The 18,403-nt window shown below is 51.5% G+C and overlaps 6 protein-coding genes across 6 annotated transcripts; 2 read left to right on the top strand and 4 right to left on the bottom strand.

Moving 5' to 3' along the window:
• Positions 1-1,406: 1,406 nt before the first annotated feature.
• COCVIDRAFT_33088 (hypothetical protein) lies at positions 1,407-4,074 on the bottom strand (the record flags this gene model as incomplete). Its single annotated transcript, XM_014706724.1, has 4 exons — positions 1,407-2,628; positions 2,857-3,348; positions 3,399-3,830; positions 3,881-4,074. The coding sequence occupies 4 exons, from the start codon at positions 4,072-4,074 to the stop codon at positions 1,407-1,409; spliced, it is 2,340 nt and encodes a 779-aa protein (XP_014562210.1).
• A 1,566-nt stretch (positions 4,075-5,640) lies between these two features.
• COCVIDRAFT_33087 (hypothetical protein) lies at positions 5,641-7,195 on the top strand (the record flags this gene model as incomplete). Its single annotated transcript, XM_014706723.1, has 7 exons — positions 5,641-5,829; positions 5,880-6,120; positions 6,172-6,306; positions 6,353-6,470; positions 6,521-6,583; positions 6,636-6,662; positions 6,733-7,195. The coding sequence occupies 7 exons, from the start codon at positions 5,641-5,643 to the stop codon at positions 7,193-7,195; spliced, it is 1,236 nt and encodes a 411-aa protein (XP_014562209.1).
• Positions 7,196-10,121: 2,926 nt separating this feature from the next.
• COCVIDRAFT_22066 (glycosyltransferase family 2 protein) lies at positions 10,122-13,204 on the bottom strand (the record flags this gene model as incomplete). The annotated part of the gene is made up of 4 exons (XM_014706593.1): positions 10,122-10,136; positions 10,192-12,744; positions 12,841-13,040; positions 13,186-13,204. The coding sequence occupies 4 exons, from the start codon at positions 13,202-13,204 to the stop codon at positions 10,122-10,124; spliced, it is 2,787 nt and encodes a 928-aa protein (XP_014562079.1).
• Positions 13,205-14,422: 1,218 nt separating this feature from the next.
• COCVIDRAFT_84921 (hypothetical protein) lies at positions 14,423-15,036 on the top strand (the record flags this gene model as incomplete). The annotated part of the gene is made up of 2 exons (XM_014706722.1): positions 14,423-14,483; positions 14,540-15,036. The coding sequence occupies 2 exons, from the start codon at positions 14,423-14,425 to the stop codon at positions 15,034-15,036; spliced, it is 558 nt and encodes a 185-aa protein (XP_014562208.1).
• A 179-nt stretch (positions 15,037-15,215) lies between these two features.
• On the bottom strand, positions 15,216-16,027 carry COCVIDRAFT_33082 (hypothetical protein; the record flags this gene model as incomplete). The annotated part of the gene is made up of 3 exons (XM_014706721.1): positions 15,216-15,297; positions 15,356-15,828; positions 15,893-16,027. 3 exons carry the CDS (start codon positions 16,025-16,027, stop codon positions 15,216-15,218), a joined length of 690 nt encoding a protein of 229 aa, XP_014562207.1.
• Positions 16,028-16,265: 238 nt separating this feature from the next.
• On the bottom strand, positions 16,266-17,639 carry COCVIDRAFT_33081 (hypothetical protein; the record flags this gene model as incomplete). Its single annotated transcript, XM_014706720.1, has 2 exons — positions 16,266-17,518; positions 17,573-17,639. 2 exons carry the CDS (start codon positions 17,637-17,639, stop codon positions 16,266-16,268), a joined length of 1,320 nt encoding a protein of 439 aa, XP_014562206.1.
• Positions 17,640-18,403: the final 764 nt, after the last annotated feature.

Raw genomic sequence — 18,403 nt, 5'->3', positions numbered from 1 at the left:
GACATCGTGACCTTGGAATATTCTTCTTCACATGTCTGCGTGGATCTCTCGTATCCTTTTCGTCAGTCTCCACCCATAGTCAACGTGTCAATGCGTTACACAAGGACCCTTAGCTGAACCCACATCAACCATACTACTGGCCTCGTTCTGGCCACTCTGACAAAATGGCACGAGACCACTCTCCTACCCTGCATTCGCCCAACACCCTCTTTCTCAACTCCACACATTACGCCGAAGTCGCCTTATCTCGCCGCGTCGTTCTCCACACAGCCGCCGCGGCACAAACAACACCCGTGCCGTACGTAATTCCCTTTGCACTGGTCCACCGCGCCGTACTACACCTACGTACAGCCTCACGTTGCGGCACAGCGTAGATCAGGCTGCTTACGCCGTGGCTCAACCCAAGCGTACGGCGTCTTCGTCTCTTTTGCGCTATTTCCTACTAGTCACACTCTTTTTTTTTCTTTCTCGTTCTCGCATGCAAAATACGTAGTAGTAGAAGTTTATGTAATCCAACATCCCAACATCCAACACGCCCCCTTCAGCCCGTCAAGTGACATTGTGCCACGAGATTCTTAGTAGTCCCACCTGCCCTCCCTCCCTCTCATAGCACCTAGCCTTATTCAGTCCCAACTCCTACGCGCCCACATCCTCCAAAGCACAAGAAAAAAAAAGAGCATTGCGTGACCTTTCCTTCCCCAGCCCTAATCCTCTCTTCGCTAGTCTCCACCGCCCTTACCACACTCAACACCCTCGTACACATACCCCGCACACCCTTACCTCCCTCCCCCCCCCAAACATACGACGGAAGAGAAAATAAAAAACCGTAAGAAGGGTGATTGGTACCGAGGACGGAAGGGGTGGGTGTGGGCGTACTACATTGGTGGCTGTAGCGGCGGGTATTTAGCTTGGCGCTAAGACGGCTGTCCATGGCCGTGGTACAAAAGTGGGTAAAAGGCAAGTAGTGCCCGCATGGGGGCATTTGGCGGTTAGAAGGGGAGGGGTCCGGGGTTTGGGTTCTTTGGAAGGGCGTAGGAGTGGGTAGGGAGGGAAGTATGGTACGCTACTGTAGTATTCTTCTTTTTTTGCTTTTTTAGACCGTATTGGAGTTTTGCGGGAGGAGGGGGGTTGGGGCTGCAAGGGCGATAAGAAGGAATTATAGCTGCAAGGGGAGTTCCAGGGGTTTGGGGGTACGTATGGAGTGCTATGAAGAAGGGGGGCTGGGGAGATGAGGGTGTGATCTAGGGTACGTACGTCAAGTGGTAGTCACGGGTGTCACGCTGGAAGATCAGAGTGGATTTTCTGTGTATACGCATTGTATCACGGGTCTCTTCGTATCTATCTGTCTATTTCTCTGACAATGCGAGAACGAATTGCATATTCAAGAGCACCAAGCATCCTCTTCCTTAGAGATTACCAGAAACCGACTTCACCGGCCGATGCATATTGGCAATACTCTCTCGGCTCCGCTCCACTCCTTTCGTCCACACCGGGTACATTTCCTTGTACCAATTCGAGATGCCCGCCCGATCGCCATTAGCAATCTGCTCCGCGAGCAAGAGCGCATCGAGAATGGCTGCGTTGGCGCCGTTGCCCCCGACAATCGGTTCCGCATGAACAGCTTCACCTATGAAGCACACCCCAGTGTCTTCGGATAGCCTCTGGATGTCTGAGAGCGGGGGAAGTAGGGTTCGCATGAGCCAATGAAGGATCCTGTCACTGCGCATCTTCTGCGCATCGAAAACTTCTGAGAAAGGGGGCTGGAGACCATTGAGAGTCCGGGCTTCTTCGAACAGTTGCTCGGGAATCTTTTTGGCGTCTTCCTTGGATCGGTTCGGCTGGTGGAGTGGATCTGAGCCACTGCGTACTCCGCGTGAGTATATCCAGCTGATACTGACTTCCTCAGCTTTCTTCTCGTTGACGCTAATGTTGAGCACCACGTCATCGTGTTTCGCTTCAATGACATTTGCTTCCCTCATGGCAGGCGCGTACAGTTTGTCGAATGTCTCGCGATCGAGTTTCCTCTTCCCATTGAAGACGGTATATGGCATGACACTAAGCTGTGCAGATGGCAACAAGAGCTTCCGAGTACTCGAATGCACGCCATCCGCTGCGATAACGATGTTTGCTGCATTTGTCTCCCCATTCTGAAACTGCAGCTTAGTACCTTTCGAAGCAGGTTCTATGCTCTCGAGTGAATGTTCCCACCGGATATCGAGTCCCTCACGCAACAACTGCTCAAGCTTGTTTTTGTTGGCGCGGAAAGAAGAATGAGTGTCGTACAAGCCGTCATGACTTGGAAGCTCTACACTTGAGCCAATCTTCCCATAGCCATCGTTGTCTGCGTCGACAGCTACCCGTCTCTTGAACGCATCCTCATCAATGTCGAGAAGTTTGAGAAGTGGTTTGTAAGCTGTCGCATGCAAAGTGATGCCATAGTTGAATCTAGGCTTCAAAGCTGCTTTTTCGTATAAGATCGCTGGAATACCACGTCGTAGGAGACTGCGGCCCAGCGTCAAGCCTGCAATGCCTGCACCGATGATGGAAATAGAAGTCGTCATTGCATTGTGTTTTTTTCCAAAAATGTATTGTGACATTGAAATCGATAGAGGTTGTACAGCCGATGGTCTGGACTCGATGGCAGATCGTGATCGAGCCAATCAGCGTGCCGCGGAGCACAGATGCTCCAACTTTGGTACACAAAGGTAAACACGACGTCGATAAGCATGCATTGCAAGCTTCCCACAACTGTTTCTCCTTTCAGGTATTAACAATAATCCATTATATCAAGTATATACACTCTTGTCTCTCATTAAGCATTATAGGTAGATGTAGCAGAATGGGTCTGCATCCAACGTGTCCAGGAGCTCCTCAATCATCTTGGGCTCTATGTTCAGCCAGTTCATCTGGACAATGTCCTTGAGGGTAGTCTTTGCACTGTTAGGTTGGAATGCAGCGACATTGCCCGCGATAGTGTTGGCTTGGTCAAGGTGTAGAGCTTGCCAGATCCACCACACACGGTCCACCATGGCGTGGTGCAGATAGAAGACAGGGTCGTTGGGACTGCTGTAAAAGTCTCCACCGTCTCCACCCATGGTGTAGTGTCCAGAAGCGTGCAGGCCCAAGAAACCATCACCGAAGCGACCTTGAAGTTCATCCTGGAAAGTACCAATGTTCTTTGATGCAGCACCGATTGTGACGTTGAGCAGATTCTCGTTGGTGAGCCAGGTCTTCGCTGCATACGACGTGATGTCTCGCTTTGCGCAGCGAGGGTTGAAGGCGAGTGGCTGTGCGACCTTGGATTCTCCGGCCATGGCCGGGCTCACAGGACCGAGGTTGATTTGGACACTGACACGATCAGTCAGGAGAACTTTCAATGTGTGCACTGGAGTACTAACTTTTTGAATGGCCCGCTCTTGATGCAACCTCCACCGTTGCCTGAAGGGAGGAAAATGGTTCCGCCGCCACCTACACTTCCGTTGTGCGCGACAAAGGAGCCATCGCCACCCAAACTTGTATCGGATCCGTCAAAAACAGGAGACTTTGTAACGTCATCCTGGTAACTGAACCAGTTCCAGTAAGGCTGATAGCCAGTGTAGCCACACTCTTGCCTCAAAGTCTTCTCATAGGCAAAAGTGAAATACCTATGCCAGGTCAAGAAGTTTCCAGTGCCGTGGATGGATCGCGTCTGGTTGATGTGCTGTCCGACAAAGTCATCAAATCGCGTTTTGGCGCCTGGAACCAATGATGGGTCGGACTTGGAAGGCAGGGACTGTAAGCACTTTACAGCGCTGATGTATTCTCTGCGCTCTTTCTTGCTCAAATGGTCCCTTGGGGGCTATTAGTTTGATTGACAAGACACAAGAACACATCAACTTACCAATTCCTCCTGACGGGTGCATTGAAGACAGAGCAACTCGATCTCCTTTCAAGGCTACCGTTGGTCTCCGCCTCCTTCAATGCCGCAATCGCTTGATCCTGTAGATCTTGGATAACATCACGGCGTTGAAGGGCAGCAGACTCGACTACGCTGGCCAAGGCCAGGACAGCGGTAGGGAAACCAAGGAAACGCATCTTGTACGGGAGCGTGAAACAAGAGAGTTGGCTGCTGAAAAAGAAAACTTCAGTGTAGAACTGCGTACAGCGCGTCTAATATGGGCTTTATAGGGCGTAGGCTGACTTGCATGTGCATGCATCGACATGGATCGGCCATCTGTATCCGCACCCAAGGCCGTACATGAGCGATTGGTGTTGGCTTTGTGTCTAGAAATAGCTGGTGATGAGCCCGATTCATGTCCTAGACGCAGCCCTTGTGAAGCCCATACCCACCTAAGAGGATGTGCATGACTCGTGTTATACCGAGGTCTTGGGCTGTGGGTCGAAGTAGGGCACTTGAATATCACTATTGTAGTGTAGATTATGGAAGTGCGAGGTAGATTATATGATGGTGAGGCGATTGTTAAGGCGTCCGTTGCTCATTGCTTTTTGCCATCGACAATATGCAGAGACGTCCATCGCAATTCAAGAATTCATTTGTTCGAACAGCCCATATGCAGGATATCTTGGTCCATGTGGGTTCGCAGGATTGCCAAGCATCTGTCAAGCCGCCTTCGATATACCCGCGCAGATGGAACGCATGAGGGGCCAAAAGTTGATTCGCATTCGCGAAGCGGAGAACGGGTAAGATTAACCATGGAACTGCGCCCTGCGCCATGCCAAACCTACATTGCAACCAAGTCCTTCTCTTTGCCTCAAGTGGCGTTTTGCAAAAGGCTGAGCGCAGGAAAAGTTGAAGCGAGCCATACTGGTTCGGTACGCCGGGTTGGTGGAAGATTGCCAGGGGAAGTGCAAACCGTGCCGCGAAGGAAGGGCGGGACGACGGGGGACGACGGGGCCCAGGACGATTACTTTGGTTGTGGTTGGTGAGTCTGCAGGGACCGCAGCTAATTAATTAAACACGTTCGCAACTACGTCTCAAAGTAGTCCAACACCCGCCGGGTGATCCTACAATACACAGCCATCGTATTGCTGCATTCTCCGTCCACACACACACACCAACTACGCCACGCTCATCAACTTTTACATATCAGAGCTAAAAGTCGGGCTTGTGCTACTATCAGCAAAACTCCCTTCTGGTTCCTCAGCTTTCCACAACTGTCTCCTTCAATTTTCTACAAAGACTCAGGATATCCAAGAGCCTGGAACTTCTCCGCAAAGAAAATAAGGAAGACCTTGGCGAATCCGGGAGGATTGCAGTGTTGACAATTTACACGACTTGGTGTTCGCGAGCACGCCCAATAGTAGCAGCTCTGTTGTGGCCATGGCAGCAATCCGCTTGGATGGCCAAGATGCCTAGAAGGACAAACATGGACGAGTTCCACATCGCGCAGCCATGTCCGATAGCACATATACCTAATGTAGCAGCTGCTGTGATGCATGGTGGGAAGAACTGTCTGATCCCAAGGTAATGCAAGAGCGTCATGAGCGCGCTGTGAAACGCTTGGTTTGGAACCGAGTTCCTGTCTGCCAGCGCCAGAGAAAGAGGGTACTATCGTATCTTGACTCTTTTAATGTTCGATATTCCTATCTTTTGTTGTTCAGTTTTTGCGCCCCACTGGTTTGCGCTCGTCTGCGACGATCATGTCTTCGACTTCTGTGGGCCCTCCTGTGGACCCCAAATGGGCGGCCGAAAACAACCTTCCTCGCCTTCTCGCATTGACGGGCGTTTTCCATATCGCCGCATTGATTAGTGTCGGCCTCCGAATATTTGTCCGTGTGGGCTTACTGCGGTCGCTGGGGAAGGACGACATTGCCATTGTGCTCGCTGCTGTATGTACTCGGGCTTCACTCTGTTGTTGAGCATTCCTAACAGATGGCAGCTTGCGGCTCTGGGTGGATGGATTTGCTTCATTCTTCAGGGAAACCATGGCTTTGGACGACATGCTAAGACGGTTTCCAAGGAAGATATGCAGGAGTTCAGTCACATAGGCTTCTTTGGCAGTATTATTTCCGCCATTGGTGCCCTTGGGTTGTTGAAGATTTCCATCGCTCTCTTCCTGTTGAGACTGAAAAACAACAACATGTGGAAGTGGTATTCGCGCTGTCTGTGGGCACTGATAGGTAAGACCAGCGGTCGAGAACCTGAGTCATGGCTCTAACATCCTCGAACAGCTTTGGTAACAATCTACACGATCGGCGCATGGCTCACCTTCTTCCTGTATTGCAAGCCCATGGAAGCAATGTGGACCAGGCAAGGTGTCTGCTACAGTCAAAAGATGTTTGTCGCATTCGCACTGACAAATACGGGTAAGTGCATAGCAAATAGTGTGAAGCCTCCACTGACATGCGATAGCTTTGAACATCTTTACTGATGTCTGCTTTGCAACTCTGCCAATTCCCATCATCTGGAGTTTACAGATGTCTCGGACTACACGTATCAATTTGATCGGTGTTCTCAGCCTCGGATACATGTAAGTAGTATGAAGGGCCCAAAACCCTCCCGTTACTAACAATCCAAAAGTGCCGTTGCCTTAGGAATAGTAAAAGCCAACTACCAAGTCAAACCAGACACAGACAGGACATTGTAAGTCCCCCTTCCAACCCACCTTCTCCAACTTTACTAACTCTTCTCATAGCAACCAGCACCTAAACGTCTACGGCTTGTAAGTTCCCCCCCTCCCCCTTCCAACAAAAAAAAACCCCCCTCCCCCCATAGTCTAACCCACAATCCAGCCTCCAACTCAACGTCGGCATAATCGCCGCCTGCATCCCAACCCTGAAACCTCTCCTCCGCACACACCCCTCATCCTCCCGCACCCCCCGCCGGAGCGCCTACAACGACATCGAGCACGCCGCCACAATCGGCAGCGGCCGCGCCGCCAAACCGCGCTCCAGCATCCTCGCCACAACCACCAAATCCACCACCTCTCCCACAACAACAACCTTCACCCTCGACTCCACCTTTGAAATGGCAAACCGCGGTAGTCTTCGCGAGAAACTAGCAGGCGGAGGTGCTGGTGCAGGCGGAGTGAATATGAATCAGCAGAAGAATGTCGTGTATAGTGATGGGAATGGGGTGAGGACGGGGAGTCAAGAGAGGATTTTGCACGAGGGGGGAGTGGAGGATGCGAGTGGGATTCTTTGTACGACGGAGGTGGTGGTGGATAGTGTGGAGAGGGTGAGGAGGAAGCGGTGAGTGGACATGGGGTAATGTGGATAGGGGGTTTTTTTGTTGTTGGAATATTTGNGGGGGGGGGGGAGATGGGTTATGTAGAAAAGCTTTATGGTTTGCTTAGTTCTGATACCCATTGTTGTCTTTTTCTTTTGTAGGGGTTTCATAACTGGATAATTTCTTTTTTTTTGAAAGTGAGACATGGAAATTCTGTATGATGAGCAAATGGTATCGTATAGTCGTACCTGGAGAACCAACCGTGCCATATACGTCCTTTTGCCCTCTGTGAGCAGCAGCCGGCACACTGAGGTACCTATTGACCAGGACTGTAGCATGCATTCCATGGATAATTTGCTATGCTCGAAAAACCCACTACTGGCTCCGAATATCAGTGACCCAAGCACACATTCCGAAATACTCTCTGAAATACCGCCTGTTCACCAAGCTAAGTTATCACTAATGGCACAAACATTCATGTACACAGCATGAGCAAGACAGTCATACAGGAGTTCCATTTCAACCTGAACCTAAGATGAATGCCCTGCCATTATGCATTCATGACCATGACTATCTCCTCTTATCATCACCTACAAGTGTCCATGCAAAATACCAGACATCTCATTCATGTCCACCTTGACCGTCTTTTCCCATCACATGCTCTGCTGACTCCGACAAGAACGGTTTTCTGAAGTAGACGATGCTGTGGCATATATCTACCAACCTCCATTGCCACCGTCATTCCAAGAAGCTTCACCCGTAGGAGCAGCAGAGTCGCCCGTATTTCCACCCCAGCCACCACCAGCAACGCTACCGGTATCATCGTTGGTATCAGCAATCGGAGCTTTGCAACGCTGTCCAGGTTAGCACGGATTCCATTCACGGCATGAGGGATGCTCACCTTGGGGCCATGGCCCAGCTCGCCGCAGTTGCTGCACTTGTGCTTGGACCAGTCCTTGGGTTCGGGACAATCACGAGAGAAGTGGCCCATCTGCTCACAATTGCGACAGATGACGGTGTCGGGATTACGAGGCTGGTCGCACTCCTTGGCCATGTGCTCGGTCGATCCACAGTTGCGGCAGGTACGGGCAGCAACGTTAGGGCACTATGAGCGGTCAGTATGTATTGGTTAACCAGTATCAATGTGTGTACTGACATCCTTGGAAAAGTGACCAATCTCGTTGCACTTGCGACACTCGACGCCCTCGGCTGAACGAGGCTCGGGACAATCCTTAGCGTTGTGGCCTTCCTGCTTGCAGTTCTTGCAGGCATAGGGGTTGTAACGTTCTTTGGTACAATCGCGGGATCGATGGCCGATTTCCTTACAGTTGATGCACTGGATCTCGGGCTGGTGCGTCTCGCGTTCAACCTGCTCTTGTTTGCAGTGCTGCTTATGTGTCAGTCTAGAATTCATCAAATGAGGAGATCGGGTTCGATATACTGACCTTGCGGATGTGACCAAGCTCACCGCAGTTACCACACAGTGGTACACCACGATCTTGAACATCGCCACAAGATGCAAGACGTTCCATGTTCTGAGCAGGGCTCTCGGGCCAGCCTTGGGCCAACTTGGGGCGACGAGGCTTTGGAGAAAGCTGGAAAGTCAGGACATACTCGCGATCAGGGTTGCCAACGAGATCGACAATGGTCATGTTGATGGGGATCTCCTCCTTTTTAGCAATCAGATAGATGTCGAGACCATCTTCGCGCAGAGCTTCCTCCACAGCTGGAAGATTGAACTGGTCCATGGTGGCACGAGCGTACGCCTTCAGACAGACACGGAACACATCCAAGTCTTTTTCCTTAGCGGCATCGATGAGAGCAACCCAGGCAGCTTCGGCTCCCATCTCGGGAACGCCAGACCAATTGACTGAACGACGTGACTTGCAATCAATCGCACGGTGACCCGGCTGGTCACAGAGCTTGCAAGTTCCATCGAATGGACGCTGGACACGCTCGTTGGTACAATCAGCCTTGTTGTGGCCAACTTGACCACAGTTGTAGCACTCTCCGGTCAGACCGATGCCGCCCTCTGGCTTCGATGGGCATTCACGGGCGTAATGGCCTGGCTGCTTGCAGCTGTTACTTGTGTCAGTATAGCCAAAGTGAAGGTTCTGAGTCTCACTTACATCCGACAGCTATCGTCAGCACCACCGTCGGCACCACCACTATCTGCACCAGCATCGACACGAGTGTTGGTATTGCCACCGCCCCAGTCATCACCGCCAGTTGGAGCAGGATCCCAGCCAGATGTGTCGCCTGCAGACAAGATCAGTATTTGCTCATAGCATTTGCGTGCCATGCCGTGCCACATACCTGAAGTGCCGCCCGTGTCCCAGCTCATAGTGAGTGACACTTGCTGCAGTGAGGCTGCGGTGTTGTCTGCGTGGGGTATAGTAGAAAAGGTCTTGCAGTAGAAGAGCAAAACTTGAAGCTGATGATTGGCACGAGTTGAAAAAGTTTGTGCCGTGTAGATGAGTAAGTCGCACTGGTGCCTCCTGCTTCATCTACCACGCCAGGGGTCCGTGCTCAGACCTGCAGGTCAAACTGAAGGTGAGAGTGAGTAAGGCGGCATGCCATGCAACAGAGAGTATCACAGGTGAGAGGGCATCTATGAGTCGGGCTGTAGGTGAAGTCGAGGGACGCAGACAATGCTGCAGTCACTACTAGAGGAAAGATTGAAGATGTTTTACGTTGTTGGATACATAAGTGAAAATCAACTCATCTGGACACATGCCACCCAGAAAACAAGGCGTGCCGTGTCTCTTTGTCCTAAAAGAAAAAGATGCTGGTATCATGTCATAAAACTCCCACGCAAGACAACAAATGCCTATTCGTAATGCGACGACACGCTCCCTCAAGTCACACAAACCTAAAAAACTCCCACAAGATGCGTAGGCAGACATGCCCTGATTTGGCTTCCCATTCAACAAATAACCAAACATGGCCGAACCTAGACACCACGGAACTAATGAAAATGTTAGCATAGGCTCTTCGTCTAGTGTTTTCTGTGTTATACTTACTGCTCGGACAACCAAGAACCACATTGCACCAATGAACCTGAAAGCTGACAAGCCAGCAACACTGTACAAAACAACAGCCAGGTAGATGGTAGCAGCCTCGTTCCTCTTCTTCTGCGCCTCATCCGGAGTGCTGACGGTGAGCTCCAGGCCACCCGACTGCAGAACCAAAGCCGTCAGGCCCAGGTTGCAAAACATCCAGAACAAGACAACACCGGATCGGAAACCTTTGTAATAATCTTCCTGCTTCTCACTTGCTGAAGGAACCTTCTTCTCCTCAACCCACTTACTGCTAAACACCTTTAGCTCTTCCTCATATTGTGTGTTGAGATCGGCATCGTCAGTGGGTGCTTGAATGTCGGCTTTACCGTCGGCTTTTGTGACGACTGAAGGCAGCTTCTCTGGTTTATCATCTCCCTTTGTACCCCAGGTGATGTCGTGCGTGTTGCAGAAAGCGTAGACGTTGAGAATATTGATGTATGTCGGGGTCATAAGAAGATATTGGAAGAAGGAAGTGAACATGTGCCACGGATCCAAGAAGATGATGGAGACGAGGAACCACATGACGTACGTCGACAGTAGCGAGATGATCAATGTCGCGAAGATCCTGTCTCTGAACAGGTCCGCAAAGTTGAAGCCTCCGTTGGCAGCGATCTGGCCCTGGACGGACCGGACACTGATGAAGATGGATGCAAACATGAGGTATGTCATGATGATGCACCAAAAGTAGACCATGGACATGTACCACTTGTTAGAACCCTGCGGTCGATTACCCAATGACAGGATGAAACAGGTAATCAAGACAGCGATGTAGAGCCATTCGAATACAATGAACAGAACCTTGCCAGCAGTGCCGAGTTCGTTTTGTAGAGAAGCCGTGAGAATGCGGAAGACCAGGAAGAAGTTACCGAGGGCGAACCAAGCGAAGATCATGCTAATCGTCTGGTAGACGAACTCGACGAGGAACATCATTTTGCGCAAGAAAGAGTGATCACTGCGGAAGATGTCGAAAGAGTGAGCCAGGGCATAGACAGCAGCGAAGAAGGAACCGTTAAGCCAACGACGACGCTGACTGATGAACTCGGCCATGGTGGTAGGAACGTCAGTTTCTCCAGTGGCCGACTTTACGTATTGCAAGATCCAGTGGCAATTGCGTTTAGAGACCAACTCGAAACACAGAATACGATCTTCAGCCAAGTACATGTTGGCAGTAAAAATGCCAGCATTGGCGCCGTGCATCTTCTCGCCAGCAAAATACTTCTCCAGTGGGCCTTGTCCAGTCTTATCGTTCTGGAGAGCGACATATCTGTAGGCTGAGAAAGCACCGGGAAGCACACTGATGAAACCAAAGGCGGATTCCAAAGGCTTGTCCAGAATATTACTCATCTTGTACTCAAAGTTCTGAGTTGCTACCAGCGGGTTCAGAAGCTTCTTTCCATGCACCAACATGGCCTTGATCTCACCACAGGCACCAGCGCACATGGGCTCGAGATCAAAGGCTTTCCATAGTTGGTAGACGGAATCCTTTCCAGGTTTGGTACCCGCATCGATGAGCACGCAGACGTTTGGATCTAGGACGGCACCGAAAGCCTGGAAGAACCAGCGATGCGAGTTGATCTTCTTCTGGTTCTTTTCTTTGAGACAGAACAACATCTGCACAGGGGTGTTGCCCTTTTTGACGTTGACGACACCCTTCTTGATGTCGAGAGTCATCTGGGTAGTGTACTCGTAGATATGGGCAGTTACGTCCTTGCCGTTAACTTGCTGCTTGGCAATGCCGTCCTGGTATACACCGAGACCAGCTAGTACGGCACGGGTTCGCGGATTGATCTTGGCACGACCATCGCTGACGACGCATACGACGATCTTCTTCCACGCGTCCTTACCCCACGTTTTACTGTTGGTTCGCGAGTTCATGTACTCAATGTTCTTGATTACGCCACTCATTGTTCGCGCAAACAGCTCGTCTTCCTCGTTGTACATGGTAATGACAATGAACAGCTCAGTGTGTCGCGGCTTGGCAAACAGCTTCTGACGGAGGGTAAAGCGCTCAGCATCAAAGTCTGCAGGATCGCATGTGGCGGCCGAGTAGCGCATGTGTGTGAATTCGTCACGCTCGGGGGGCTGTGCATGTGGGACTTGGTTCAACAGCCGTGGCGGAATCGGGCAGTCGAGGACCAAGTTACCCTTGAACAACTGGACTTCCTTGACCGTCTTCCACCTTTTAATCGGTGCTTGGCTGGGTGGCGGTGCTGGCTCATCATGAAACGGGTTTTCTGGGTCCATATCTTCTGGGTCGTGAGGATCTGGGCCATATGAGTTTGCGCTTTGCATCATGGGTCTGTTCATATCGTCGTCCTGCCAGTAGTGCGTAGGCTGCGTGCCGTATCCTGCGCCGGGGCTCTCGTCATGAGGAGTTGGGTCGTAAGGCTGGTTGTAGTATGCATCGTGGTGTTGTTGGGGGTCGAATGAATAGTTATTTTCGTGTCGTTGCGGTCGTGGGTCATAGTCGTCGTGATAGTTGCCTCCAGTGTATGGAATGTTTTCTACCGAATACTGCGTTTTGTTAGCCTGTGGTGTTTGGGCATATAGCGACCATAACAAAGTGCCTTAACAGCTCTCAGCATGTCTCATGCTGTGTATCCGACGTACACTTGGTTGTAGGGGCAAGCGGTCGCTCGAGGCAATTGCTTGGTTTGGTCCCATGGGAATCTCCAAGACGCCCGATGGCGAGGGAGATGTAAATCGGTCTTCGAGTTGGTAGCCTCGCAGTGGCTGTCCGGGAGAGGGCGTGCGCCCGTTTCCTCGTCGTGGATCCATCTCGAACGGGTCGTCGTTGCCGCCCGGGTGGTCTGGACAGCGGTGTTAGTGTTGCGATATGGTAGAGGGTCGGTGAGGTAAGAAGGCAGGGAAACAAAGGACAGGACCCAAGGAGTGGTCACAGGATGGTTGCTCAAGCGCGCAAGGACGGAAGCAGTGCTCCGTGGGGACTCTCACCTAGTCTGTTGTATGACATGCCGACGTGATTTCCGTGGTGCGGCCGCAACTTTAGTTCAGTCTGGCGGCAATGCGGCAACCGAAACCACAGTCCAAAACGTTAAAGTGAGGGATGGGGCGACAGCAAATCCAAGGGCGCAGCCGTTGTTGTGCTCGTCGTATAAGCGTTGCGGGATAGAGGGCAGGAATATGTATCGTGTTTCAGGTGGGCTTGGTGGGTCACAAAAGCTGCAGGGTGCACCGCAGTTGTTTACCACAGCAACCGGCGGGCACAGGTGGGTAATGATGTAACGGCGGGCACTCGAGCGCACAAGGCCGGATACGAGGTTGGCCCAGGCAAAGAGCGGAACGATGATGGAATGTGGGTTTTGTTTTGAGATGTCGACGTCTCTCAGCTGGTGGAGCATGCGTGTGGGTGGGTGGGTGTACCTTGAAGTATGTTCTTACGCAGCCGCCAAGCAGGGCAGGGCAGGGCAGGCAAGGCAAGGCAAGGCAAAGTTGCGACTGCGACTGCGACTGCGACTGCGACTGCGACTGCGACTGCGACTGCGCACCATTCGCTGCGCAATCAGCGTGGGGCATGCCCGCCACAACTCCTCAGCCTTCACAGCCGCACCCAGTGACGAGGCCATGCATGTGACCTGCTTATGCAAAACACTGCCGTTGGTTAGTTAATAGACGAGGGGCTACTACGGATCATGAGCTATACCGGTCCTGCATCTTGACAGCATTTGCCCTGCTGCCGTGCCATGTCTTCCTTTCGTCTGGTCTTGCATGAGACGTCCTCGTTAGTGCAGTCGACACACGCACACACACACACAACCCACAGCCGCAAGTGGATGCTGGTGCACGCCTAACATACCAAGTGCTTATTCCAGCAGTGGCTGCGCATGAGTAGCAAGCCTCCCAAGCCCGAAATACTTGTCCATGTTCGGGCGCACTTAGCGAGGCGAGTCATGGCTACAACTCGTGGAGATGCACATGTATGTAGTAGATAGTAACTTGCCCTGTGAACCTTGGGACGGAAACACGCGTGGCCGGTGCCTTGAACTTGTCTGTGCCTGTGCCTGTGCTGTACATGGTCTTGGCACCCAGACCGTCCCACCATTCCCCCAGATCTTCGCTCGCTTCTCCACAGCCACAGCCATACTCAGACACTGGCCAACTTTTTTGTCTACCATATCATATATCACACCATCTATACACACAACCCCTCACACACACACACACCGAAACAATGGGCGAATCAACCTCCCCGCAGCCCGTCTCCGTCCTCTTCGTCTGCCTTGGAAACATCTGTACGTACACCACTATCCCCTCTCTTCCTGCACACCACTAAGTCCACCACACGTAGGTCGCTCAACAATGGCAGAAGGCGTCTTCCAGTCCCTTACACGACCCGCCGGAAACCCCCCACACCCACTGATATCCCACATCGACTCATGCGGCACCGGCGCATACCACATCGGCTCCGATCCAGACTCGCGCACAATGGCTACCCTCCGCAAGAACAACATCACTTCGTACCGCCACTCGGCCCGCAAGTTTTCGCCCCTCACCGACTTTGACAAGTTCGACTACATCTTCGCCATGGACCATGACAACCTGGCGGACCTGGAGAGCTTGCGCCAGAGGGAGGTCAAGAAGAGGGGTGGCGAGGACGGCATCGGGCAGGTCATGTTGTTTGGCGAGTTTGGTGGCAAGAGGAGGAAGTACAGGGGCAGGGAGATGGGCGAGGAGATTGCTGATCCATACTATGGCGGCGACGATGGATTCACCATTGCCTACGAGCAGGCCCAGAGATTTAGCAAGGCGTTCTTGGAAAAGCTGGAGGCGGGAGAGTTGAGCTGAGATTGTGGGCGTTGGGCATGGCACCAACGGTGATGGTTGGAAGACTCGTCGATGAGCGGAGTCTCGTTTTGATACCCATAGACTGGCCATGGGCTAGAGTGCATTTTACATTACACGAATCATATCGTTTTGTTCCGTTCCTCGTTTCCTCCTGGGTATATCCTCTTGTCGCGCCGTCGTTATGAGTTTTGCTTAATCTGTCTCTCGAGATCCAGCAGCTTCTCCACCATCTTTCCTCGCATGAACTCGGTCAATCCCAATCTACACTATTGTCAGTATTCAGTCACCCGACGTGGTTTCGAGCCCATTTTGTACTCACATTCCCTCTCTCGTCACAATACGATATGTCCCGCTGTTCTGCCACGCTCCATCACCTCCATTCAACCTTCCATGCGCATCCACCTCTACACTCCCAAATATGTCCTCAGGCCAAGCAATGCGCCCGTAATCTGGCGGGTTCCTCAGATCGCTAATATGTATCCACCCTCCGTGTCCCCCTCCGCCCATGCCACCCTGGTGATTTGCGCCGCCTGCACCGTCATTGGGCTGTGAAAGATTGGAGCCACCGGGCGACGCGTAGACAGCTGCTTGCGACTGTACGTAGGGATCCTGCGCCGCATGCGCTGCGAATACCGAATACAGTATAGGCAGAAACTGGGGGTTCTCGGTGAAATTGCGGGGTGTGGGTGGCAGAGCAGTGCAAGTGCCGATTGCGAGTTGGGGTGTTGGGGGTTCTGTGGGGAGAAGGGATAGCAATTGTTTGCTTGGATCAAATGGATCTTTGTGTACGTACTGTATCCTGTGTTAATATCTTCGTCATCTAAGAAAAAGAAGAGATGTGAGGGAAAAGCAGTACAATGTGTGGGTTCTCGGCCAATGTCGAAGCGGGCCGGGCGCCTCGAAGACGAAGTGTTGTTCGCGATGCAGGAACCACACGGCGCGATGAGCGCACAAATGTGTTGGCGAGCATTTGGTATAGTACTGGGCACATTGTGGCTATGCAAACAAGCTGGAGTTTGGAGGTGAAGCTTCGCACGGCAACAACAGCAAAAGCTCGGATTGAGAATCACGAAAAGACGGGATGAGTAACCATGACGAAGTGCATCTCGGAAGTCCGATCGCTTGGGGACTAGTACTAGCGGTAGATCGTATACTAGCGCCCTTCCTGCACTTTGATCTCATGTTCAAGATATAGTAGTCAAACGAGCCATACACCCGTCTCCACACTTTTATGTTGCTGTAATAGGATGCCAGTTCTCCATCTTCATCGTGCCCCCATTATACGCCGCCGTCCCCGCCGTTCGCACCCTCATCCCCGGCGTCGTCCAAGCACAATCCCCGAAAACCCCATTCTGCGCCGCGACTTCACTAACAGGAATGCCGAGCGTAGGCGTGTATTCGGCCTGGTAAATGGTCTCGCTGGCGCCGCAGCCCCAGAATCCACAGTACTCGGATGCGCGCACGGTAGCGAGGTCTGCGACGGAGAAACCGGGGGAACCGTGGAAGGTGCAGTATCGGCGTTGACCGGAGCCCGCACATACACGTGATATGGTTACGATGTCGGACTCGCGCTGTGCAACCGTTAGAAGCGAGGCCGTTGTTGATGGCGCGAATACGTCTGTTTTAGTGGCGGTGTTTGTTTTCCCGATCAGCGAGGCCCGGCCTGTGAGTGTCTGGAGGATTGCGTTGCGGAGCAGATAGTACACGCTTGGACTCGTCATCGTTATGCCAGAAACTACGGCAGTCCGGGCTGGACCAGAGGTAGTAGTCGCATTCGTGCCGTTGGTGTCGCAAAATGCAGATCCAGAGGGAATTGCAGTACTAGGCCAGTAGAACGCGTCCCACGTTCCTCCTTCAAGAAAGCATGGAGGTTGTGACGGTACGGTTCCATCATTGAGAACTGTGCATCCAGGTCCTGCAATTGATCCTGTCGCGGAGGGGTTCTGCGACAGGAATGAGGTACGCCAGTTATATGCGTCCTTCAGCCGAGTACATAATGCGCCGTAGTCACTAGCGACGGTACAGGTTGGAGATGGCAGTTGATCGAGTTCCGTAGACCATGGTGGCGTATAGTACGTAGCCTCGCCAGTGATCGTGAAGGTATATGTCTCGGTAACAGTCTGACATTTTGTCGAGCTTGTAGACGCACGAGGAAATCCATCGCACAATGTTGTTAGAGACGGCAAAGGCGTGGTTTTGCAGTCGAATCTCTCATTGAGATATGCAGAGTACGAATACGACGTGGTTGACCAAGGATTCCAGGTGTAATTCTGGCTGCTCAAAAGTTCGGTATAGAGGAACCAGGAGGCTGAGGAATAGCTGGCGTGGGCATCCCAGCAACTTATTACACTTGCTGGAATATCGGAGAAGTCGGATGGCAGAGCGGGAGTGTTTGCAGGTGGTATCGGTGGATGCGTGGGAGCAGGAGCTGCGACAGTAGTCGAGGGTACATTTGAGCTCGATGTAGGACTTGGAATGGACTCTATGTAGGATAAGTCATTGGTGCAACCTCGACATCGGACACTGATTATCTTACGCGCTAGTCCTCGAACTTGCAGATATGCAGCAATGACCCAGCAAACCTGCATCACCATGGAAGACATACTTGCTTGCTTCGATATCAAGAAATATCATATTCGACGACAGCACCTGTTTATATGTCCCTCGAAAAAACCCTACTACCTTCCCCACATGGAGATAATTGTTCCTTAACATCACGAGTCAAGCTGAATACATGTGTTGCTCTATCAATATTCAACAGCCAATTAGAGACTTGGTACTACGTTCCAATACGATGCTAGCAATTTGTACGTTTCTATTTCCGGTCTTTACGTATGCAATGTCAGCATGCTGCATATATTGCGGGATGAACCGCCAAGCGGCTGAAATCAGCCCTAAGAAAATTAGCAAAACTAATCAGAATGGTAATTGCACAATACTTCACACTGATGTAAACAGTTGCAGTTCTGTTGTGTTAGTTATAAAGCCAATCTTCATACATTATGTGTGGTGAACGAATGTGATTGTTGGGCATGGTCGTGTTTATGCCAGAGACACATTCATATGTGAGCTTTAAGAGATATTTGGTGGATACTTCGATCTTCAGCAAATTTTCAATGTATCACAAGGAAAGGCTAGCTCAGTAGTAGGAATCCTAGTCCCAGCCAGTGGTTATTAATCTGCCAAAGTGGGCTTTCCCAATACAGTGAGTTTCCTCGTCGTGTATAGTACGTCAGATGAGAGTCATGCCACTTCGTAGGGATCTTTTTCACTGTATCGTGGAGCCATGTGTGATCAGGCATATAAAGGTGGAGAAGCGTTACTTAATCAGATAGGCAATAAAGCTGAATAGTAATCGCTAGTGAAA

The sequence above is a fragment of the Bipolaris victoriae genome (assembly GCF_000527765.1).
Source record: "Bipolaris victoriae FI3 unplaced genomic scaffold scaffold_2, whole genome shotgun sequence".
Lineage (NCBI taxonomy): Eukaryota > Fungi > Ascomycota > Dothideomycetes > Pleosporales > Pleosporaceae > Bipolaris > Bipolaris victoriae.
The sequence above is the reverse complement of the archived record's forward strand: the minus strand, read 5'-3'. Positions and strand labels throughout refer to the sequence as shown.